Source organism: Schistocerca americana, chromosome 2 (genome assembly GCF_021461395.2).
Source record: "Schistocerca americana isolate TAMUIC-IGC-003095 chromosome 2, iqSchAmer2.1, whole genome shotgun sequence".
In the NCBI taxonomy this organism is placed as follows: Eukaryota; Metazoa; Arthropoda; class Insecta; order Orthoptera; family Acrididae; genus Schistocerca; species Schistocerca americana.
Genome location: NC_060120.1, coordinates 622,871,912 through 622,898,698, shown reverse-complemented (window position 1 = coordinate 622,898,698; position 26,787 = coordinate 622,871,912). Strand labels below are relative to the sequence as shown.

General features: G+C 36.6%; 2 protein-coding genes across 6 annotated transcripts in view; one reads left to right on the top strand and one right to left on the bottom strand.

Annotated features, from left to right (window-relative positions):
* The window catches only part of LOC124592014 (clavesin-2-like), a 263,412-nt gene that overhangs the window by 179,365 nt on the left and 57,260 nt on the right, over positions 1-26,787 (bottom strand). For 3 of the 5 annotated variants that reach the window (XM_047131788.1, XM_047131792.1, XM_047131787.1), the window contains exon 1: positions 24,129-24,254. The exons of 1 other annotated variant lie outside the window; for it this stretch is intronic. The gene's annotated coding sequence lies outside the window, so the exon portion shown is untranslated. Of the gene's footprint in view, positions 1-24,085; positions 24,255-26,787 lie in introns of those variants that run through there. One more of the 5 variants, XM_047131791.1, reaches the window with a different exon arrangement.
* On the top strand, positions 13,224-17,976 carry LOC124594258. The gene is made up of 4 exons (XM_047132622.1): positions 13,224-13,303; positions 13,392-14,393; positions 14,476-14,782; positions 17,923-17,976. The coding sequence occupies exons 1-4, from the start codon at positions 13,224-13,226 to the stop codon at positions 17,974-17,976; spliced, it is 1,443 nt and encodes a 480-aa protein (XP_046988578.1).

Genomic DNA, 26,787 nt, shown 5'->3' with positions numbered 1-26,787 from the left:
GTAAAAACATGTACAGCAAATATTATTTACACCTGTTTATAACCAAAATATGCATCTAAGTGATATAGTGCGCACAACCACTCACCTGCATTGTACATTGCCCTATTAAAATTGCATATATACTCTTGCCTGGATTCACATTGTTTTTGTTCTTTATTCGCATTCAATTTCATCCTAACGTATACAATGAATACATACTGTGTTATTTTCGATTTTGTATTATGCTGCTTTTATTCGCAAGAAAGTAAAACTCACTAAACTCATAATAACGCACAAAAAGGAACTTGCTATTAACGCATCTTACCCGCATTCAGCAAGCAAGGAAATTAAAGTACATCAGGGGATACTTCACGCAGGAGGCATATTTAGCACGATTTTTCGTTATCATTCGTGAAACTCTGGCTAGATGGTGACACTTACGTTACCATCCCTAGCGCACTCTAGTGGAACATTTGCAAACTTATTCCTGCGATGTATAGAATAACCAATCACAGTAACAAAAACTGTCTAAAACACTATCAGGACAACAATACTAAATTTTGACTAAAGACGCATCAAAGCATAATATAGATATACAGAGACAGGGATTCAATAGCGAGGTTTCAGAAATTTTGTTCATTCCCTTTTGATGTAAGCAGTGGAACGTGAAGATTGTGTGCAGGTTGGTAGAACACCCTCATCTGGCAATCAGAGTGGCTCGACAATAGTTGTCAGAGGCTGTCGCCAGAGGTCACACAGTAACATTTGCCGACAGCTCGGTCACAGGGTGTCCCATCTCATTTGTTAGTTTCTGATGGGACTGAAGAGGTTACATTAGGTTAGTAACGTTAGAATCTATTCTATACATGAAGCAGGTTATATGTTAACTTCCAAGAATGGAACGGATACCACAATGCCTCTGTGCTTGGAGATGAGTGCTGTAGTGTGGGGGTGGCTGTTATAAGATGCATATAAACGGCTATATCCATCTCGAAACGAATGTGGCGAGTACTGTACAGTCTATTATCAGTTATTCGAATTACAAGACAAGTTTTGTGAATATATGAGATGAAGGGAAAAACACCATGGCACAAAAGTTAAAAACGCTTTAACTTTGTGACACTGCTTTCATTCTCTCACCAGAGATTAGCGTCAGTAGGGACCACCACCTTAGAAACTAACAGGCTGTATTTGATGTTTTTCATATTTATAAGCATGTATTAGGAAAATACGTAGTTTCAGCAATAGTATATCCTTGCTGATTCTGGACCAAAGAGCATTTTGGAGTAAAAATTCCAGGTTCCAAACCAAGAATCTAATTTCACAGTACTCCCCAACCAAATTTTACATAAATACGATGAACACAAAATGATCAACGAAGTTAAGTTATGTAAAAACTTGGAGAATTATAAGAAAGGAATTTTTAATTTAACTAAAAAAATACAAAAATTTTAAAAATTTGTTCACATTTAATAACATGAATAGGTCGATCTTTGTTTGTTATTTTACCGCAATAAATAAAATATAAATTTAAAATTTCTTCTAACTTACCATCATAATTTGTAAAGAATTTAATATATCAATATGTGAAAGTAATTTTATATTTTTCATCTAAAAGTAATGAACCTTTATCACCAAATTCAGTTGTTAAAATTTCAGCATTTGAAATAACATAACATATATTTTTTTAAGTGCTGATAACTTAGTGAATATTTCTGATCAACTATTACTATAATTGTTAAGCTCATTTAACGGATTTCCAGTCCTACCATTCATGATCATTTTTATTTGTATCCAAAAAAATTTAAAGAATACAAATTTAAAATGTTTCATTTTTGAGAAAGTAAAGTTTTCAGTTTCTATTTTCACTACTTCTCTGAAAATATTTCATAAGAAAATGGAAACATTTCTAATTTTTCATTCATTTATTTAATTAAAATTTTCCAGTAAGAATTCTGTGTTGTTTCATAAGTTAAATTCTTTCTACCATACATAATAACATATGCAACTGTATCATTTGCGATATTTTCATTAAAGACTGCACGTAATTTCATTGTTGTTTTTTAGTTGTTAAAACATTCACTCCTTTAGTGATATTAATTACATAAATTGCATAATTCTGAATAAAATTGAATGGACTAGCACAGGGCTTCCCAACCTTTTCAGCTGGCAGACCCCTTCTTCAGTCGAAAATCCACGGCAGACCCCTAGTCAGTCAAGAGCACAGTAACTTTAAATTTCAGAGCGAAACCCATGGGAACTGAAAGCATCTTAATGCAAGTGCCATGTATCCCAATGACCTTCCCCCCCTCCCCCTCCCCCTCCCCCAGAAGTATAAATAGTCCTTGGTTTAGAGATGAATGAAAACAACTTGATATTAACGATCCAATTTGAATTCCCACTTTATCCAGACACTTACTAGTGGATTTACTCCCTTTGTTCAACACACCATAGCCTTATTAAAATTACTTGGTAATTGAAATTTCACATGATGGAGTCGTCTTCCTCCAAGAGCAATCAACGTCACGTCCAAACTGTTTGCTGTTGACAAGCTGCCGCTTATGGTCTGTTCACTTCCACTATTTGGCTAGTGTTGTATAAGGAGCATGCATATTTCGTTACAGTCGTGTGTGTGTGTATGTGTGTGTGAGTGTGTGGTTTTTCGAGAAATTCGAAGAGAAATGTTCAAATGTAGGTAAAGTCTTCCTTTGGTCGTCCTCCCTCCTCATTCATTTCAACTGGAAACTTCCCTTGTGAAGGCGATGGAGAAACTGCACCATTCTTCGATGATCCTGACTTCAGCCACCGATCCATGTTATAAGTAATAAACTGGGCAAAAAACGATTTATGAAATAGGTAGTGCACTGACAAAGCAAGTTTAACATTTAATGATGCCTGGGGCCACATACGTGACAGCAAGCATTGTGATTGGTCGACAAAGCTCGCTCAGTGCGTGGGTAAAAGGTTTCAGGGCATCTAGCGCCGTGAGCCGGGGCACAAACGGCCCCCGTATTGTTGCTAATCGGTCGATCAGAGAAGCCCCATTCTACGGCACTAAACTGTGTATGCATTCTCAATTAGGAACAGCAAAGGCTGCTTGAGGATACGAACTGAAGTAAAAGGACACATGTTTTTCACGCGAAAAAAAGTAGTTATGAATTTGATTTTCACTTTTTTATCCAATAATTTTACTCATTACTTTACACAATTTGGTAAAAGGTGGCCGCGGACCCCCTAGAAAGAGCCAGCGGACCCCTAAGGGGTCTGCGGACCACAGGTTGGAAAGCCCTGGACTAGCATTTACATCATTGTTTAACTAATGGCATTCTTTAAAAATCTCCAAAAGAACCATAAGCTTTTAAGAAGTTATTTGGTGGTTCACGATTCCATCATTCTTGAGGAAAAACTTAATTTCTTCCATTTTTTAAATATATATTTTGTAATGTAACATAATTCAATAAAGAAGAATCAAGTAATTGATTATTTTTTCTATTAATTTGGAATACAACACAAATAAAGTGAGACTTAACAATTCAGCAGAATTATAATAATTCATAATATGTAGTTCAAAATTCCTTTTTCTCTGTAAACCAGCAAATTAAAATGTTTGAATTTCGATGAAATAAATTGGAATTCTTGGATTTTTAAATCTTTCTTGTTCTAATTTTAGTGAATATTCTGGCAGATACTTAACAACAGGATCACGAATTTCCACACTTTTTACAACAGTTTTAACTTCTTTTGGAAGTAGAGAAGTATTATTTTCTGTAGTCCAACAAAGAATTGAATCTTCTTGATCTTTTCTCGAAGTACAGGTAATAATTACAGTGTAATCACCTTAATACATGATTTCTTCATAATTTCTTTTAAAAAGTCAAACAATTCTAATGGATAAAGAACTTCATTTTGTTTAGTTTTTATTTTTCCATTGCTAAGAATATATCTTTCCAAATTTAATTCATTTGAAAGGGAAGAAGTATATCAAATAAGATATGAAGAAGAAATAAATGGAAGTCCGATTCTGGATAAATATTATTTCCTCTTTTAATAGTAATGACATCAAACAATTTTAAAACACAGTTAGTTTAATATTTAACTTAAAACATATGCAGGAAAATCAGTTCCATCTGTGTGACTAACATGAAACATCAGGTAAGGATATCAAAAATTTGGATGAATCCAACCACCACCAATATTAATAGTAATTTCTATTTCCTTGTTAGGGATTAGGTAAAACTGGTAACTTTTTACTTGGTTTGTGGTTTACTAAGGAAAAAACATTAATTCATTTCTAAAATAACTATTACATAAGAACAATTAAAATCAATTAAATTATCATCTTCATCAGTTATAGTTATTTCTAAATTTTGAATAGTATCGAAAATTGGAATTTTTGTAGGATGATTTAGTTCATAAATTATTGGACCACCAAATTCGGAATTAGTTTTAAAGAAAGCAAAAATATTAGTTTCTATATGAAAATTATCATTCTGTTTAGCAAACATTCCATCAGCCAAATAAAAATTTACGTTCATTTATTTCAAATAGAATGAGTACAGGAACACCTTCAGCAACTGTTTTTCTTATTAGGTTCAATAATTTGATTATTAAATCCTGAAATGTGACCAACAGAACATTATTATCCACAAATAATTTTTTATCACTTTCAATGACAATTCTATTTAATATTTTATCTTCTTTAATAAGGATATTTGGATTTTTCAAATGAATAAATTTTTCAGACTATATTGACCAACAGGAATTTCCATTATTTCTTCATAACAGTAAAGTTCATTATTTTTCGATGTAACATTTGGAATTAAAAAAGTTTGAATAAAAACCAAATAGTGAAATACTTCTGTAAGTTTCTCTTACTTGAACAGTAAATCGTTTTTTCACAAACGAAGAATTATTAATCAATTAACCAACAGCCAAATGCTTCACAAAACATACAACAGAACGTACAGCCAAAGCAATAATTGCAATACAGAACATAAAATTAATTTTTAAACACTTTTAGGCAAGATGATACAAATTACAATCATATTTATCATGAAATTGTTGGTGGTGATTTAAAGTTTACTGAATTCAAAGAAATTATGGTAAATGCTGACAGAAAATCGATTTATTATGGCAGATAGGACAAAAAACTTAATGAAGGTAAATAAAGAGAAGACCTTAAGAATTTTTTAAACTTTTAATGGAAACATTAAATATAAATGTTTAATGCAAACATTAACCATGAACATAAATGTTAAACATAAAAACGTTGAACACAAATGTAGAACATAAAATAAAAATGGTTATGACATTTTTATTCTTAATAAATGTTCGCAAAATACGATCCAAAATTGTCTAAAAAGCCAAACGAAATAAAAAAGTAAACCAAGAACAGAATAATTTGAAAACAAATATCAACCAGTTATCGATAGAACAGGAAAAATTAGCCAAGAAATTGAATGATATGGCGAAAAAGTTTTAAAAGCAATTGAAGACGATAGAGAAGCTGGAAAACAAATGGTTCCTTATAATCCACATTATTTACGAGAAATTAGTAATATTCAAGAATTAGACAATATGAAAGTCCACAGTTCGACAGTACTTTAAGTGAATAAAAAACAAATAGTTTCTTAGGGTATTATGAGAAAGAAAGAAAATAAAAGAAAAAATTGTCAATAATTAAATATAAGTTAATCAATGTTAGAATTTGTTAATCATAGTAAAGATAATGATTTTGGGTTTAGACCTGCTGAACAATTTGAATTTGTTGGGAAATTACCAGGAGAATTCAATGGTGATAAATTAAAAACTGGTGGAAAAGAATATGAATCAAGAGATGGATTAATGCAACTTTTAATTAGGAAACAAATAACTATGGACGATTTAGGAACAGAATCTGATCCTCTTGAATTACAAAATCATGCAAGAATTTTAATTTATTCAAATGGTGTACGGTGATTTGTATGAGAAACATGGTAAAGTTTTATTACAAAAATAATCAGAAAAACTGGTTGAATATATCTGGATGCATAACACTTGTGAAATAATTGATAGATTAACACTAATTCATGGTGAAGAATTACCTGGAAATAATAATTATCATAATGAAAAAGTTGGAATAATTAAAATGTCAACAGATAAATTTAGTGTTTTTATTATTAATGATCGAAAAGGATTTCCTTATTTAATTAGATTTTTAATAATACAGCACATACTTTTTGGAAAAGTGAAAAACACAGGAATGGATTAGTGGATACCTTGATTAACAAATTACCATATGAAATACATTTATTCAGTTATAATTGTTGTGGTCCATAAACCAAATTAGAAGAAAGATTAGCTAGAAATGATAGTGGAATATTCCATTAGATGAAAAATGTAAAGAACATGATATTTTTATTGAGGTAATACAGGTTAGGATAAAGTCATGATGCTGAAAAAATTTACGATTATTTGTAAAAGATAGAATGTATGAAAATCGTTCTTCATTAGATGAAAAAGTTACAGCAATTCCAGTTAGAAGAATTATGTATGGAAAACGAACAATAGGAATGGGTTTAATGTTGATATAAATGGAAGGGCTTCATAAATATTCTTAATTAATTTTTAATATACATAAATTAACACATTTGGATTGATTGTACTCTGTTAGCTAGTGGCGTAACTAAAGCAAAATCAACTAAACTTAAACTCAATAATGAACTTTTATGTGTTACTGAATAATTTTTAACAGATGTTCAAATAAGAAAGAGAAAAAAAGGTGGCAGATTACTTCTTTCATTAACTAATCCTGCTGTGAAAAACATTGTTGAATATTTATCAAACAAAAAATAAACAGAACATGAAGATGGTTTTTTAACAATATTATTAGCTGCATCACTTTATTTGTCAACAATTGGTTTACTTGTTGATGGAACTGCAGCTATTGCCAATGCAGTTATAAATGAGAAAAAAGGTAATAAAGAACAAAACAGGCATTATTTATAAATGGAAAAGTAGGGAAAAGGAGTAAAAATGTTTCAAGGGAATAATCACAGATTTTAATAATCCTTTATCTATTTTTGACTCTGAACAGTTAGTTACATAATTTAAAATTCATCATTTTCATGGCGTTTTCATGACAGATGCATTACCTAATTAACCAAAACTTTTAGAATTTGGAATAATAAATTTAGATACTTCTTATGATGTTTGAACTCACTGGATATTATCATAAAAATAAAGATATAAAAATATGTATCTCATTCGTATGGTGGAAATATACCTAACGTTTAGCTAAATATCTCGGTAAAAATATTTTCTCCCACAATAGCGAGAAATTACAAAATTGCGATGAATTAATTAGTGGACATTTGTATTTATTTGTTTTGAAACGATTACACATTAATTATACATTTAATGATAATTTAAACTTACTGAATGGACATTTTTGGAAATAAGCTCAATAACAATTTAGTAAAAATAAAAAATTTCAATCATTTGATCCAAAAATTATTAATGCATTGATTTCAATTACATTCAATCATCAGTAGACTTAAAAATAGTTAAAAGTAACTAAACAAGTTCAGAAAAAAATCTCACAACATTTTTAAAGTAGCTTAATTTTATTTTAATTTTAAAAGTAAAAGAATAGTTCATATCAGTGTTCCACTTGATGATTTGGATTCAGTTAGTAAACGATATTTGGAAACAATGCTTTTACAATCAAAACAACATTATATATGTTATCTATTTTCAAAATCGTTATTACAAGAACGATATTGAGAAAATTTTGTCAGATTATTTCAAGAAACACAAATTTATCTCCGTACTTCAAATGATTTCAAAAACTTCATTATAAAGAACATGATAAACAAATTAGAGAATTCACTTTTATGACCAGTGGTAAAAAAATTCCATGATTTCAATGAATATCATTTTATTCTTAAAAATGTTCTTGTTGTTGGTGAAAACATAAACAGCGTATTAACATTTGGCGATTTTGATATTTCAATGAGTATTGTTGACAAACTTTAGAAAATAACTCCTGAAATTCAAGGAAAAAAATAGTTAGCCAATCAAATTTTCTAATTTTTAAACTTTAAATTTCTGTCAAATCTGTTACAGTTAATGTAAAGATAATTGTATTTGGTGAAATACTTCAGTTATTTTTTATGAATACAAATGAAGAATGATAATCACATTTACTGTCTGAAGTGCAGAAAGATTTCCTAAAAGACTTAATCTTCATAAATTAACAAAATGAGGGAATTCGCTCAATTTGCGAAACTAAAAAGACTAAATTTGTAAGAAATTATTGTAGGTGAATGTCTAAATATATGAGAACAAATTGTTAATGATTTAAACAAACCATTGTAAATAAATTTAAAAGAAAAAATGTAATTAATTTTGGAATTAATGATTTATGGTAGTCTGATTTAGTTAAAATGGATTCAGGTAATCTGAAAGGCATTTCGAAATAAAATAGATGTTAGAAATATTTATTAAACGCTATACATATTTTTTGGATATTTGCTTGAGATATTTCAGTTAAAGATAAAAGAGGTAAAATTGTACTATATTCTTTAAAAAAATATTCGAGTCGGGAAAACAAAAAAGGTTGCAAACAGATAATGGCAAATGATTTTATAATGAGGAATTTCAAGAGTTAATGAAAACATTAATAATTATTAGTGAATTAAAAGCTTTTTTTACGATTTAACAGGATATTGACAGAAACAATGTGTTAGTAATTTTCCCTTCAAGGAAAGTATATATGGGTTGACAGTTTCTAAATTAATTGATGAATATCAGTATGCAAAACATTCAACTGTAGAAATACAACAGAAAAATGTAAATAAAGAAACTGAAATAAACTTATTGGAAATGGTTTATGTAAAAAATTTTTTAGATACTGAACCTAAATATAAAATTCGCTTTTAAGCATAAGTAAACATAAAGGAAAATTTTCAACAGAAATTTTCGAAATTGAAGATGCTATTAATTCAATTCCAACCACATGTAAATTGAAAGATTTAAACCATGAGGAAATAAAACGAAATTTTTATGAAAAAAAGCTACTGAAAACCAATCTTCTTGATGTTTACTTTGTTGAAAAAGTTTTAAATAAGTAAGGTAATAAAGTAATAATTCATGCAATAGTTGGGCAATAAAGGTAATATAATTTTTTAATTTGTTAATAAATAAATTCTGCATATAAACATGTTTTGTATTCAATATAATTTTCATTATGATTTTTGTTTCATTAAAGTAGATAGATTTTATTTTGATATTCAAAATCATCGAGGGTTTTAAGTTTGAGTTGTCATAATTATATGATTTTAATAGAATTTCGTTTATTAGATGCATATCAAAATCTTCTTGAATGTCATTTAATATTTTCTTATCAAAAATGTACATCTAAATTTAGTTTTATATTCTAAGAAACATTCATTACTTTATTTACATCTTCACACAGTTGTTCTGGTGAACATCCATCCAAAGTATTGAAATAATTTTGGTAGCAAACAATTCATATAGTTTCTTTCATTCGACTATATAAATTTACTGAATTTGGTACATAATTAGATATTAAAAATTCTTCACAATTTACATGTTTGTTTCTGATAATATCTGTTTGATTTTGAGCCTTTTAATTCTGTTTGAAAAACGTAATACTAATAATTAAAATCGTGTAATTTTAAAATGCAGCTTTACTGTATGATTAAATGATGATGGCGTCCTCTTGGGTAAAGTATTCCGGAGGTAAACTAGTCCCCCATTCTCCGGGCGGGGACTACTCAAGAGGACGTCGTTATCAGGAGAAAGAAAACTGGCGTTCTACAGATCGGAGCGTGGAATGTCAGATCCCTTAATTGGGCAGGTAGGTTAGAAAATTTAAAAAGGGAAATGGATAGGTTAAAGTTAGATATAGTGGAAATTAGTGAAGTTCGGTGGCAGGAGGAACAAGACTGTTGGTCAGGTGATTACAGGGTTATAAATACTAAATCAAATAGGGGTAATGCAGGAGTAGGTTTAATAATGAATTAAAAAATAGCAGTGCGAGTAAGCTACTATAAACAGCATACTGAATGCATTATTGTGGCCAAGATAGACACAAAGCCCATGCCTACTAGAGTAGTACAAGTTTATATGCCAACTAGCTCTGCAGATGATGAAGAAATAGATGAAATGTATGACGAGATAAAAGAAATTATTCAGGTAGTGAAGGGAGACGAAAATTTAATAGTCATGGGTGACTGGAATTCGTCAGTAGGAAAAGGGAGCGAAGGAAACATAGTAGGTGAATATGGATTGGGGGGAAGAAATGAAAGAGGAAGCCGCCTTGTAGAATTTTGCACAGAGCATAACTTAATCATAGCTAACACTTGGTTCAAGAATCATAAAAGAAGGTTGTATACCTGGAAGAATCCTGGAGATACTAAAAGGTATCAGTTTGATTATATAAGGGTAAGACAGAGATTTAGGAACCAGGTTTTAAATTGTAAGACATTTCCAGGGGCAGCACAATCTATTGGTTATGAGCTGCAGATTGAAACTGAAGAAACTGCAAAAAGGTGGGAATCAAAGGAGATGGGACCTGGATAAACTGAAAGAACCAGAGGTTGGAGAGAGTTTCAGGGAGAGCATAAGGGAACAATTGACAGGAATGGGGGAAAGAAATAAAGTAGAAGAGGAATGGGTAGCTCTGAGAGATGAAGTAGTGAAGGCAGCAGACGATCAAGTAGGTAAAAAGGCGAGGGCTAATAGAAATCCTTGGGTAACAGAAGAAATATTGAATTTAATTGATGAAAGGCGACAATATAAAAATGCAGTAAATGAAGCAGGCAAAAAGGAATACAAACGTCTCAATAATGAGATCGACAGGAAGTGCAAAATGGCTAAGCAGGGATGGCTAGAGGACAAATGTAAGGATGTAGAGGCTTGTCTCACTAGGGGTAAGATAGATACTGCCTACAGGAAAATTAAAGAGACCTTTGGAGAGAAGAGAACCACTTGTAGGAATATCAAGAGCTCAGATGGCAACCCAGTTCTAAGCAAAGAAGGGAAGGCAGAAAGGTGGAAGGAGTATATAGAGGGTTTATACAAGGTTGATGTACTTGAGGACAATATTATGGAAGTGGAAGAGGATGTAGATGAAGACGAAATGGGAGATAAGATAATGCGTGAAGAGTTTGACAGAGCACTGAAAGACCTGATTCGAAACAAGGCCCCGGGAGTAGACAACATTCCATTAGAACTACTGATGGCCTTGGGAGAGCCAGTCATGACAAAACTCAACCATCTGGTGAGCAAGATGTATGAGACAGGCGAAATACCCTCAGACTTCAAGAAGAGTATAATAATTCCAATACCAAAGAAAGCAGGTGTTGACAGATGTGAAAATTACCGAACTATCAGTTTATTAAGTCACAGCTGCAAAATACTAACGCGAATTCTGTACAGACGAATGGAAAAACTGGTAGAAGCGGACTTCGGGGAAGATCAGTTTGGATTCCGTAGAAATGTTGGAACACGTGAGGCAATACTAACCTTACGACTTATCTTAGAAGAAAGATTAAGAAAAGGCAAACCTACGTTTCTAGCATTCGCAGGCTTAGAGAAAGCTTTTGACAATGTTAACTGGGATACTCTCTTTCAAATTCTGAAGGTGGCAGGTATAAAATACAGGGAGCGAAAGGCTATTTACAATTTGTACAGAAATCAGATGGCTGTTATAAGAGTCGAGGGACATGAAAGGGAAACAGTGGTTGGGAAAGGAGTGAGACAGGGCTGTAGCCTCTCCCCGATGTTATTCAATCTGTATATTGAGCAAGCAGTAAAGGAAACAAAAGAAAAATTCGGAGTAGGTGTTAAAATCCATGGAGAAGAAGTAAAAACTTCGAGGTGCGCCGATGACATTGTAATTCTGTCAGAGACAGCAAAGGCCTTGGAAGAGCAGTTGAACGGAATGGACAGTGTCTTGAAAGGAGGATATAAGATGAACATCAACAAAAGCAAAACGAGGATAATAGAATGTAGTCGAATTAAATCAGGTGATGCTGAGGGATTTAGATTAGGAAATGTGACACTTAAAGTAGTAAAGGAGTTTTGCTATTTAGGGAGTAAAATAACTGATGATGGTCGAAGTACAGAGGATATAAAATGTAGACTGGCAATGGCAAGGAAATCGTTTCTGAAGAAGAGAAATTTGTTAACATCGAGTATAGATTTAAGTGTCAGGAAGTCGTTTCTGAAAGTATTTGTATGGAGTGTAGCCATGTATGGAAGTGAAACATGGACGATAACTAGTTTGGACAAGAAGAGAGTAGAAGCTTTCGAAATGTGGTGCTACAGAAGAATGCTGAAGATAAGGTGGGTAGATCACGTAACTAATGAGGAGGTACTGAATAGGATTGGGGAGAAGAGAAGTTTGTGGCACAACTTGACTAGAAGAAGGGATCGGTTGGTAGGACATGTTTTGAGGCATCAATGGATCACAAATTTAGCATTGGAGGGCAGCATGGAGGGTAAAAATCGTAGAGGGAGACCAAGAGATGAATACACTAAGCAGATTCAGAAGGATGTAGGTTGCAGTAGGTACTGGGAGATGAAGAAGCTTGCACAGGATAGAGTAGCATGGAGAGCTGCATCAAACCAGTCTCAGGACTGAAGACCACAACAACAACAACAACAACAACAACAAATTTTAAAATAACAAAAGTAGCTCTAAAATTTTGATCACTTAATTTAGGAGTGTCATGTTATAATAATGTATTACTTTTCTACTCCTTTTCTTTCCTATTACAATTGCATCATAAATTACTTCTCTGAAATCTTCTATATTTTCATCTTTGACTTTGTGTGAATTTTTTAATGGAGTTATTTGTTATTTATACATTTCTTTTACTTCTTTCATAATTATATGTTCTCCATGTTTTCGAATTGATGGTAAAACATCTTGAGTATCTCATTTCTGAAACTGTTCTGGTTTTATCTTTTCCAGATTTTAAAATTAAACAATAAAGATCTCATTCATTGTAGCAAAGTTGGTTTTTTATTTCCTTTCAAAACCTCGAAATTGGAGTCGTTTACCTTTTCTAATGTAATAATATTTTCATAATCAAAATTGTTACATGTTTAATCTATTTTTTATATTCTAAAAGTTTAACAATATCTTTTCGTTTATACTATGGAGCAGCTGCATGAGGCGTCTGTTCTCCATGTCAGGAGTGGCCTTTCCTCTTGCTGGCAGTAGCTCTAAAATGACTGGTGACAAGCTATGTGACGAGCCGTCTGTAAAAATTCTGTCAAATGTTTATGGAAATGTTGTCTTCTGGATCCGGTAAAAAGGCTAGGGTGTCCCCTGTAGGCGACGCGCGTTGGCATGGCCTGGTCAGTGTGAGAAATACGCAAGGATTAACATTGCACAGGCAGGGACAGCTAAACAAGCTGGCCCTCACATCCCATCTTGCAACACTCAACGTCGGCACCATGACTGGACGGTACAACGAACTATCTAAAGCCTTTGAAACTCGACACATAGACATCTACGCAGTGCAAGAAACATGGTGGAGTGGAAACAAATTGTATGACATTGGATGCAGTTACAAGTCGATGTATAAGGGCATACGCGGATCAACTAGTGGCGTTGGCATTATAGTATCATCCAAGTTTGACAATAATATCTCTGAAGTGCAAAGATACAATGATTGTGTGATGAAGATTGTGTACATCACAGCTGGCAGAAAAATCCACTTTTTCAGTGCTTACGCTCCACAAACTAGCCAAGCAACTTCCATCAAGGACGCCTTTTGGAGGATGCTTGATGCAAAGACTGCTGAAGTACCCCCAGAAGATTACATCATCATCACTGGTGATATGAATTGGCACATATGGTGCAGAAAGGAAGAACATACCGCTCACGGTGGGCATGGATTTGGAGAAAAGGATGACGACGATCAGCATATCCTCGATTTCTCTGAAGCTCATAACCTGGCAATTGCGAACACATGGTTCAAAAAGCATGACTCACATCTAATAACATATTACAGTGGCATTAACGCCACGCAGATCGACTACATCCTCGTGAGACGCCGTGATCTCAAAGATGTGCTTGATGCACAGGTCATCCCCTATGAAACAGTTGCGACACAACACCGTCCATTGATCTGTAAGCTAAGAACCAAGCTGCCAACAAACAAGCACATAGATCGCACAGGACCTGTGAGAACCAGTTGGTGGAAATTCAAGAATAAGGAAGCCGACATCATAGCCCGAATTACTTTGTCACCAATTACCACAGTTGAAGAAAGCTGGGAGAAAGTGAAAGAGTCTGCTCAGGAAGCTGCACATGGAAATCTTGGGACAACACAACCAGGACGACAGGAATCGATAGGGATACATGGCATTGGAATGACACCGTCAAAGACGCGGTACACACAAAGAGACCATTGTATCATGAGTTGCTTGCCGATAAAACACTGGAGCAATGGAACGCTTACAGAACACCTGAAGAGATGCAAAACAGGCTATAGCAGCAACCAAATCCTCACGTTATGCTGATCTATACTCAAAAGTTGACACACGTGAAGGAGAGCAGGACTTACATCGACTCGCTAAAGCAAGACATCACAATTCAGAAAATGTTCATCGGTTCTACGGAGTCAGTGATGGGACCAGTAATTTGCTAGTTGACTGGAAGGAGGCCAGAGAACGATGGCGCAGCTACTTCAAGAAGATCTCAGCAGAAGAGTTCCACCATCCACCAATACCCACCGGCAATGCTGTTGAAGGGCCCATAAGAGAAATTGCAGTTGAAGAGGTCAAGACTGCTTTGAGGAAAATGAAGCCTGGAAAATCCACTGGCGAAGATGACCTTCCAGCGGAGTTGTGGTGTTCCCATCATTGGAAGGCAGCCGAATGGATAACGGAACTCTTCAACAAGATCACTGATGAGGGACAAACATCAACTGATTAGCAGCAGAGCGTCACCATGCCTATCTTTAAGAAGAAGGGAAATCCTGCTGAGTGCACCAACTACCGTCCAATTCGACTTCTCTGCCATGCCATGCAAATCTTTGAGCGTGTTCTGGACCAAAGAATCCATGAGATCACACAGATTTCCAGAAACCAAGCTGTATTTGTGAAGAACTGTGGCACAACTGATGCGATTCATGCTGAATGACTATTAGTAGAGAAACATCATGAGAAAGCCAATCCGCTGCATCTAGCATTCCCAGATCTCGAAAAGGCCTTTGATCGGGTGCCACACAGTCTCATCTGGCTAGCACTTCGACAGCATAGTGTGCCAGAGCAGCTTATTAACTGGGTGCACTTACTTTATACACAGCTGACAACTTATGTCCATACAACCTCAGGACTATCCAAGGACTTCCCTATCACAGTCGGCATCTATCAAGATTCTGCATTATCACCACTTCATTCTCGTAATGGACAGTGTGAGAGCTGACCTGCACTGGCCATTACCATCGACCCTACTTTATTCTGACGACTTGATGCTGGCAGCAGGAAACAAGCTTTATCTGCAGAGCCTAACTCAAGAATGGAGTGACCAGTTTGCACAACACGGTTTGCGCCTTAATTTGAAGGAAACCGAGTACATGACATCAGACAGACATGAAATGGGAACCATCACAATTAATGGTGAATATCTGACTCGTGTGAGTAAGTTTAAGTACCTTGGTTCCATGATTACCGTTGATGGCCGACTCAACGAATTGGTCATCACCAGAACACAGGCAGCCTAGATGAAGTGGCAAACAACAACCGGACTTACTTGCGACCCCAGGATGAAAGATAATTTAAAATAAAAAATCTATCGCACTGTTATCCGACCCATCGCCTTGTAAGGTTGTGAGAGCTGGCCGACTATAGTTGAGACAGAAAGCCGACTAAGTGTAATGGAAACTAAGACGCTAAGATGGAAAGCGGGCCTCACTAACTTAGATCACGTTTCTAATGACAGCATTAAGAAACAGTTTTGTGTTGCACCGATCCAACACAAGATGAGTGAGAGTCGTCTTCGATGGTTTGGGCATGTTTTACGGTCCGGTGCTGACTCTATTGCCAAGGCAGGTTACACACTTAAAGTCGTCAGCAGTAGACGCAACGTTGGGCTGATACAATTCATAAAAACCTTAAATGCGTGAACATCCACCCAGATGCAGCCCGGGTTAGAGCGAAATGGAGACAACGCACCCATGTAGCGGACCCTGCAGGCACGCAGGGCAAACGCTTAAGGAGAAGAAGACTCTGTTTTATGTAGATAGCGTCTTTCAAATGATATTCTTATAGATTTTAAAAGCATTTCGAAATTTGCTCCTTAAATCTTGTTACCATGTCTTTTTCTATATTGTAATTCTTTTGGCTGAAGAATGGGACATTGCACTGCTGGCAACCCACCCCTCACTCATATGGTGCGAGAGAGATGAAACAACAAGAAAGAAAAAAAATTGTCAATTGTCTGTTCTCACGCGAAACTAAATATTTTTTAAATGTGACATACATAGATCACCGACGCAACTATAAGTAATGCAACAGCAATTATAATATGCAAAGTGTACCGGTGTTAAGTGAGTGGTTTTAACTTCTTACTCTGATAGTATTGTTATAACATGCATCTGAAAATAGCCATTGGCCGAAACCGGCCAGTAATGCTATGTAATACATGATGAAATAAAGGTCATCTCACGTAAAGGATTTGACTGCAAACGATGAAAAATTAAAATGTTTTTATCCCCTAAATTTTTATTACAAGTTAAAAAATTCTTTTTTTGCAACACTGCTTTCCGTGCCAATCTACTTCGGTCATCGTCAGTTATTTTGCTGCCCAAATAGCAAAACTCATCGTCCACTTGTATTGGCTCAATTCTTAATCTAATTCCTTTAGTATCGTCTGATTTAATTCGATTACATACCATTACCCTTGTTTTACCTTTGTTGGTTTTCATCTTACAACCTCTTTTCAAGACACTATCCATTCCGTTCAAGTGAATTTCCAAGTCTTTTGCTGACTCTGACAGACATGCAATATTATCGACAAATCTTAAAGTTTGTAGTTATTTTCTTGAACTTTAATTCCCTTTCCAAAGTTGTTCTCAGTTTCTTTTATTGGTTGCTCACTGTGAAGATTGAATAAGATCGGGGATAGACTAGAAGCCTGTCTCACCTTCTTCTCAACTACTGTTTCCCTTTCATACCCCTCGACTCTCATTAACAGCCGTCTGTTTTCTGTACAACTTGTAAATAACCTTTCACTCCCTGTATTTTATGCATGTTGCCTTCAGAATTTCAATGAATGCATTCCAGTCAACATTTTTAAGAGCTTTCTGTAAATCTACAAATTCTATAATAAATAAAGAAATATTGTAGAACAAAAGCAATCTGGTGCTTTTCATTTATTAATTCTATAAACGTAGGTTTGCTTTCTTCAGTCTATCTTCTAAGGGAAGTCGTTCCCACATTTATCCGGAGTCCAAACTGATCTTCTCCGAGTTTGGCTTCTAACGTTTTTTCATTCTTCTGTAAACAATTCGAATCAGTACTTCACAACCGTGAGCTATTAAACTGAAGGTTCGGTAATATTCACATCTGACAGCAAGTACCTTCTTTGGAACTAAGATTATTACATTCTTTTTAAAGTCTAATGCTATTTCCCCTGCTCACGTATCTTGCACACCAAGTAGGACAGTTTTGTCGTGGCTGGCTCTCCCGAGTGCTCAGTAATTCTAAAGGAATGTCTTCTACACCAGGGGCCTTATTTCAACTTAGCTCTTTCAGTTCTCTGTCAAATTCTTCTCGCATTAACGTATATCAACTTCATCTACTTCCCCTTCTCTTTCTATGGTTTTGTTTCAAATTCGTTTCCCTTGTATCGCACTTCTATGTATTCCTTCCACCTTTAAGCTTAACCTTTTTTGCTTTGTTCTGGTTTGCCATTAGAGCTCTAGTGCCACTGCTACACATTTTAAGTGCGTATGCATTATCGCTATGTAAGCCACTTACGTAAGGTATGAACTATTATAAATTACATTATCACCACCAGCCCAAGTCCTTTTTTACCCAGTAAAGGTCAGACTGAAATGGAAAATTTTGTATGACTACACAATGAAAATTAAAAGGACTTAAATTAATCCACTCAAGTTATGCGAAATCAAATCACGTAATCACACGATAAGGTATGCAGCAAATAAATAAAACGGGACTGTGCACTGCAATGGTGAGGACTCACTCGCAGATTATGTTTCATTGCTATCTTCGCCACCTTGTGCTGCTTGGAAAAACAACACTGAGATATTTTGAGAAAACATATGCATTCGGCCCACTATATTTTACAATGAAGGTGACTGTGTGGTAAGTCAGAAAGGATACGGCGCGACATACGATATCAGTTTTCAGTGATAACATTTATTTTTCAATTCACATTTGAGAAGCAAGGTGGAACGTCCTACCTCAATAGCCGGCTGGTGCCTGAGCATAAAACAAGTGAGCAGGTCAACTTAAAATAACGCAACTTTGTACACCTTAATTAATCGTATGGACGGTGAAAGGAACGTACAGCTTCATGCGCTCAGCTTGGATTCACAGAAGACGATAAAGATCGCAGAGAAATTAACTATCAACATAAGCTTGCATTTACGGGAAAGTGATTTATATCGACTGACACAGTTTTACTCATATAAGTATACGGTACAGGAATTCGTGCCCACAATATATGACGAAACGGAAAGAACACATGGGTGAATAAATCACTCATCGAGCACACCTTAGTCAAAGCAGATAAAAATCAGGAAATCACTCAATAAAGAGTACAGGATTACACAGGTTAGATTATATCTTGAAGAACATCGAACAGATCAACGAGGGCTGGGCAGCTGGGTCACTCAACAAGTGGTCCCCAGAAGCAAAAGGGGTAAATAAAACATCCCAAAACCACGAAAACATAGGTGCTCAAATAAAAAGTTAGATGCCGGTCATTCAATCTAACTAGGATCACGCGGTGTAATATAGAAACTAGAGCTGAGGACTCATTGAACGAGGAATACGGGGCTCAGGTGTAACTAAGCACAGGTGGAAATCGGTGTATCTAAGCACACTATAATCTGCGGCAGGAAAAGACCGATAAACTAGAATAGCAAGAAACACTGGCACACAAAGACACAATTATTTTCACATTAACACAAGGTAAAGATCGCTCTAACTTGGCCTACTCACTACGCGGAGAACACTCCACATAACAGTGTTCCAAAGGAACAGAGCAAACCCAGAATACTGAACAAATCGAATTCCCTAACATCAGTGAAGCATTATTCCTTTAACTGAAAACATCCTGGAAGAAAAAGATAAAACGCTTCCGTCAGGCTGAAGAACTTATACATTCACAACAACATTAAAGCAGCGAGACGGCCCTTCAGAACTACGAACCGAACTCACCAACAGCCAGCACTGGAGTGCCTTCTGAGCAGTAGCACCCAGAGAAACGCGCAAGTGAAACGGAAAAGACCAGATGGGTCGTTTCAGCTACCAACATAACAAACAGACAAGGCACACACACACACACACACACACACACACACACACACACATACATTAATACTTGTTCCATAGATCATGAATACGACATTTCGCAATTATGTGGAACGTGTCACTTTAAGTTTTCTGTATTCACACACACACACACACACACACACACACACACACACACACAATGTAGATAGACCTCTTTGCCCAGTCTAAGGAACATTAAATTGATTACCCTGTACCATCAGCAGCCGGAAAGCATGCCTTGTAAACCCGAAAAGACGCAAATACTCTCTCAGTCTTCCACAGAAAAGACAAGGTAAAGAAGGAAACATGATAATATAGGATGTTATTCCACAAATATGGACATGGATTACTCTGGACAAGCAATTAAATTACACAGTATATAAAAACTCTGAGGCAGAGCTCAAACTGCTAGCACCAAAACGCCGTATAATTATTGAGTTTATTTCAATCCAACTGCTCAGTCTTTCTAGGCCAGTTTAAAGAAGCACATTGCTTTGGTATTTTGCACTTTCTGTTAATCTCATTTTTAAGACGTCTGTATTTTCTTTCGCCTGCCTCTAGACTTGTACGCACATAAGGATTGACTCCTCGAGTCTCAACAAGAATTTGACTAAAACAATTACAAATGACAGACCTCAGGACTCACTTGTTGAGCTGCGTTCTGGAAATCAGAATCCAGAAGTACTTTAGAATAAAGAAAAACTAATTGGACCTAACTGCACATGCTGATGTTCTCCTTCTATCTGTCACTCGTAACAAGAAACTGTAATCAAGAAACGAAGGTGGAAGTTCTACTGGATGCAGTTCAGGGATGTTTCAGACTACACGAACTTTCTATTACACCTCAAAAGTCTACCTATATAATGTTGAAAGGCAGATTAATATACAACCATTATCCTCAACGTACTTAGTTTCCTTACTCCCGCCGTCATTTTTAGGCAAGGAGAGGCATGCTACAGAGTGGTGCGGCAACAGTGGTCGTAGGAAATGTGGACAGGAGCAGAAATGATTAGTGAATAAATCAACATAACAAACAGATGATCTGCTTAACTTGTATTCCTCCAAGTGAACAAAGACTCATTACAAATAACCAGCAAGAGCTAGAGTCCAGGCCATATAATAGCAAATGGGACGAGACTCGCTGTCCTATGCATGAACGAAGGGTCGTAGCGTACCAGCTCCAAGTGCACACTCCCCATGTCGTGGATCGTTAAAGGCGCTGCAGTCTGGAACCACAAGACCGCTACGGTCGCAGGTTCGAATCCTGCCTCGGGCATGGTTGTTTGTGATGTCCTTAGGTTAGTTAGGTTTAACTAGTTCTAAGTTCTAGGGGACTAATGACCTCAGCAGTTGAGTCCCATAGTGCTCAGAGCCATTTGAACCATTTTGGAGCTCGTAGTCCGGAGCCCGTGGAGGCGCGGTTCAGTGGGCGTGGTCTGCCCGAACTCGTGCGACCGCTGTCGCCGTCGAACGGAACTTCCAGTTCCATTACCAACTTAACGACGCCCATGGGGTGGTATCGATACGAGATACCACAATTTCCACTGTATCTAACTTCAATCCCTTCATTTCTATTTACAAGTTAGCTAACCTACCTGCTCGCTTAAGGTATCTAACAGTCCATAATCCGAGCTATACAACGCCAGGTTTTCCCTTTTTCTGAAGGTAATATCCATTTTATTAGTCACCACCTGGAGATCCAAATAGAGGATTGCTTTAACTTCTGAATATTTTATCCAAGACGGTGCCATATAGTTGTAATGTAATAAAATAAAAAGTATTTGTGACTCTTTTTCTTTGCTATCAGTGTTTTGTAATAGAATGAATACGAGCCGTGACCTATATAAAAAAGAAACACATATTACTGCAATGGCTCAGCATAAAAGAGAAATAACTAATGTAGGAATATTATTAACAGAGTAATATGTTGTTTAATTTAGCCCGACGTGTATAGGCACTCAGTAAACTGGCTCAGTTCTCAGGGTAGTTGCGTAATCGTCGATGATTATCCGTCCTTTTCTTATTTACCCAACACTACAGATGTTATTCCAGGCTCCTGAGAAGTCGTGTGCTTATTGCACCAGAGAATATTTGTCAAGTCTGCTCGATGTACACTACTGCAATACGTAACTTAACATCGTGGTTTCGTCACGATTCCCCAATATAAGATAACAAGAGTAGCATCCACAAATGAAATCCTATAATGGAACTGGAATCCTGTGACCAGATCTTTTCTGCCTCGGTTGTTATCTCGTTAAAGAAGATCTGTAACTAAAATTGTTAAATTACTAGTAGCTGTCTCCGGTGTCGTGGGATCTGAAAGAAGGTTAATTGTCCTAACCGACGGCACGTCTCGTAGATGCACTAAAAGAAAAATGTTAAAGATTTTTCTAAGATGGCGCCTAACAATGAAAATTCTTTGTTAAGGTCCATATCTATTTAAGACAATCCAGGTATCAGACTACCAATTGATTGACCACATACACAAATCCTTTTGACAAAATAACCATTATATTTTTCGGGTTTTAAGTACAACTTACATTATCAGCTGGTACAGCAAGATGAGCTTCACACAAGAACGTCCTCTTAGGTCAGAATCCAAGCAGATAAGATAAGTGAAAGACAAAGGAAAGATAGTTCATGCATATAAGCGCAAGAGTCCATGGAATAACATGTCCATTGTAGTTCTATCTCTTCTTCTTTGGCGTACTTGTCGATTATTTATAAAATTTATCGTAATATTTGGTTTACATTTCTTTAAACCCAAGTCCACCCAGGAGAAACAGTACATGGTACAGCTGCATGCCCTTGGATGATATAACAACAGCTGTAACTGCTGTTTACTTTCAGCTATGCCACAGTACCAAAATTACAAAACAATTTTGGTCTATTTCGGTGTTATTCATCTTCGTGTATAGATGATAATTCACTAAGGTGTTTCATTGATGGTATATAGTTCAAATGTAAAGTAGTTTGTTTTCTCTTTTTGGGGGGAGGGGGTGTGGGTGGGGGAGTGGGGGGGGGGGGGGAGTAGGAGACAAGCATGACACTTCGATTACTCTATGTTTGACATTCACACTGGGCGCGGGCAAAGGACTGGTATATTTTGTGCTTACAGTGGATTATATATTGGTCCTGTAGTGTGCTGACTTCGACATCAGTGCAGTTGTCGAAAGAGTTGTTTCTAATAATTTGTTTCTTTGTAAGTAGCACCACTGGTTTTCGATGTGGTCTTGGATCACTTTATGCACTTCTTTGTTTTGGTTGAGTTAGACTGTCACAAACGAGTGTGGAATTGTAACTGCATAATTTCGAAATCGTTCGAGTGAATGAAACAGGGTGAATAGGCCTAAAAGAGCTGAAAGGATCATCCAACGACATTATATTAATGACTACTGAAAAGGCTGGCTGCCTCTCTTCAAGAAGCATACTTTAGTCTGACTTCTCCACATATTAAGCTACTCAAGGCATCCCCCTTCCCTAAGGTCGGTGAACCGTGCGGAGAAAGAGGGGCTAGACAACATATGTGCAGGCAACAATAATATTAGCATCCAAAAATGACAATCTACGAGCGTATTACGGTAAACTTGTCTCAACCCTTCTGTTATACTGCGGAAGGTAACAGCGAAAACCGTACTTTGAGGGATGATAATGAGGTCACAGGTCTGACTTATTTCACGACTGTATTATTTTGGCTCTTAATTAAACGTTCAGGTGTTTTTCTCACTAACAGTCACTACAATTTGTACGAAATGCTATAGAATTATATTTAATATTTTCGTGATTTAATATCGATAAAACTACTTGAAGTGTTTTGTAGATAACAGAACTGATTACAGATGTAGTATGTTATCGATACATACAGGGATTTGCACCCATCTAATAGGGCACTGTTGGAGAACAGGGTTGTACATGCAGTACATTCTTAGGGAATAAAGATTCAAGTAGCAGGTGGCATGGATACAAGCTCAAGTGCAGACATCTTCTGACATAGTCATTTAAGAAATTCACTTCTACAGAACTAACATTTCTCTGTAATGCTAAGGGGATTATGTTGCAACAAGTATTTCCTCAGAATGAGTAGCAGGTAGCTATAACATAAACTTATTTTGAATATTTGCAGAACATTCGGGGAAAGTGTTAGCTATGGAATCAAACAACTGGAAGACCCGCCTGTAAGCGTAACTAAGGGGTACTCTGTTGAAAAATTATCACAAAAATATCTTTATATGTATTTTCCTCAAATAAATGTTAGTCACGATGTAGCAGATGCGCTGTGTGATATAAATAAGACTCTTACCAACTATAATCTAAACAGTATTACTATGCATGGTCCACGATAGCTTTAAAGCCATTGCTGATGAAATATTCTGTGAAATGTTAACCGCTGCAGCACAACCAAGCAGACAGAATGAGACTTTAAGAAACTGCTGACACAATTAATTTGTCAGAAGGTCAAGGGAAAAAGTAAATATTTAATTACTAGATCAGTAGTTACTGGCAGTAGAAATTGTTTATACAGAACAGCATACAAGGCGGAGTTTCACGAGAAGAATACCTGCTTGTCAACACTTGCGTAGAGATCGTAGATAATGACTTACGGAGTCACACGTGCTGGGCTATCGGAGCGCTATGTGGTCGGTACAGTCAGCAGCGTCACAGAACATCTGAATAATCTCGCCACGCAGGAGCGCATCGGACAAACTGAAAATGTAAAAACTGTTGGCGAGATAACACTGCAGAGAAAACAAAAACCCTTTAACGCCCTTATCATATGGACAGTGTTTTATAAACTGCTGAGTCGCTGACATCAGTAATGTCCGATATGTAAAAATCCACACTGCTTATCTGCTTGCAGCCGACACTTGTGAGTCATCTTTAAGAATGAGAAACTGACGTGCACAGGGAGATAAAACGTTTTCATGCCCACTGCAGTTTAGTTACGCTATATGGATTTGAGTTATTCGCGGCGATGGAACTTGTCATTATATTCCATTTGTTGACTATCACCTCATCGCAGCCATACAGTTATGCGTTGGCTGGAAAGAACGGATCTGCAAAGGATCCAGAGGATCGCCCAGAATTTAGAGATCGTAGGAGAATACGCGAAGGAACTTGCCCCCCTTCTTGCAGCGGTGTACCGTAGGTCTCTAGAAGGGTGTAGCGTTCCAAAGCATTGGAAAAGGGCACAGGTCATCCCCGTTTTCAAGAAGGGACGTCGAACAGATGTGCAGCACTATAGAGCTATATCTCTAACGTCGATCAGTTGTAGAATTTTGGAACACGTATTATGTTCGAGTATAATGACTTTTCTGGAGACTAGAAACCTACTCTGTAGAAATCAGCATGGGTTTCGAAAAAGACGATCGTGTGAAACCCAGCTCGTGCTATTCGTCCACGAGACTCAGAGGACCATAGAAACGGGTTCCTAGGTAGATGCCGTGTTTCTTGACTTCCGCAAGGCGTTCGGTACAGTTACCCATAGTCGTTTAATGAACAAAGTAAGAGCACATGGACTATCAGACCAATTGTGTGATTGGATTGAAGAGTTCCTAGATAACAGAACGCAGCATTTCATTCTCAATGGCGAGAAGTCTTCCGAAGTAAGAGTGATTTCAGGTGTGCCGCAGGGGAGTGACATAGGACCGTTGCTATTCACAATATACATAAATGACCTTGTGGATAACGTCGGAAGTTCACTGAGGCTTTTTGCGGATGATGCAGTAGTACATCGAGAGGCTGTAACAATGGAAAATTGTACTGAAATGCAGGAGGATCTGCAGCGAATTGACGCATGGTGCAGGGAATGGCAATTGAATCTCAATGTAGACAAGTGTAATGTGCTGCGAATACACAGAAAGATAGATCCTTTATCATTTAGCTACAATATAGCAGGTCAGCAACTGGAAGCAGTTAATTCCATAAATTATCTGGGAGTAGGGATTAGGAGTGATTTAAAATGGAATGACAATGTAAAGTTGATCGTCGGTAAAGCAGATGCCAGACTGATATTCATTGGAAGAATCCTAAGGAAATGCAATCCGAAAATAAAGGAAGTAGGTTACAGTACACTTGTTCGCCCACTGCTTGAATATTGCTCACCAGTGTGGGATCCGTACCAGATAGGGTTGATAGAAGAGATACAGAAGATCCAACGGAGAGCAGCGCGCTTCGTTACAGGATCATTTAGTAATCGCGAAAGCGTTATGGAGATGATAGATAAACTCCAGTGGAAGACTCTGCAGGAGAGACGCTCAGTAGCTCGGTACGGGCTTTTGTTGAAGTTCCGAGAACATACGTTCACCGAGGAGTCAATCAGTATATTGCTCCCTCCTACGTGTATCTCGCGAAGAGACCATGAGGATAAAATCAGAGAGATTAGAGCCCGCACAGAGGCATACCGACAATCTTTCTTTCCACGAACAATACGAGACTGGAATAGAAGGGAGAACCGATAGATGTACTCAAACTACCTTCCGCCACACACCGTCAGGTGGCTTGCGGAGTATAGATGTAGATGTAGATGTAGATTGACAAAAATCGAAACGAGATTGATTCCCCATTGTTCTATGAAAATATTCAGACCTATTGCGCAGCGTCTGTAAACTCGCTGCAGCGCGCTGTGAGTGCGAGTGAGGGACTTTCTTGTGAGTAATCTTCACACCACCTGAGAGTATGTGTGTTTGTTTGGAGCTTATGGACGCTCAGTACCGTGGCTGTCAGCGTCCTTACACGTATTAAAGGAAATGAGCGTGGAGAAAATGACTAAAATTGTTGTCACACAGTGTGGAGGAAGCATATAAAATGACAGTCATTCACTCACTCTCACATTAGTTTCTTTAATCTAGATTATCACTCTCTCTCACTCGCCTTAAGACAACAGAGAAAGAATGAAAAGTGCTATATATAGGATTAAAACAGAAATAAAACCATGGAGGAGCTAAAAGAAAAGCATGGGGAAACGTGACTGGCTGAGCACTTACAAAAAAATTGGGAGAGTCAGTAATCCTGTTAACACACTAAGAACATCTCCCTGAAATAGAACCTTAAAACTCACACCACGTTCGTTTGAACGCCACTTAAAACAGAGGGCAGATCTATTGGTAAATCTTCTAGTGCCCTTCAGTCGAAAAACAAAAAAAAAGTTTAATAGAATATAGTGCTCAGTGATCTGTACGCCACAAGCACGACACATTGGATGGTCCTCTCGCCAGAACAAGAAGGCATGCATCGTAGGGCTGTGGCCTATGCGAAGAGGAG

What these genes read in the sequence shown, in the direction of transcription:
- LOC124594258 (XM_047132622.1), top strand. Translation starts at nt 13,224, where the DNA reads ATGACTGGTGACAAGCTATGTGACGAGCCGTCTGTAAAAATTCTGTCA. An exon ending in AATGTTGTCTTCTGGATCCG is followed by an intron (nt 13,304 to 13,391) that starts GTAAAAAGGCTA and finishes AACATTGCACAG; the next exon opens with GCAGGGACAGCTAAACAAGC. An exon ending in GAGAAATTGCAGTTGAAGAG is followed by an intron (nt 14,783 to 17,922) that starts GTCAAGACTGCT and finishes GTTTGCCATTAG; the next exon opens with AGCTCTAGTGCCACTGCTAC.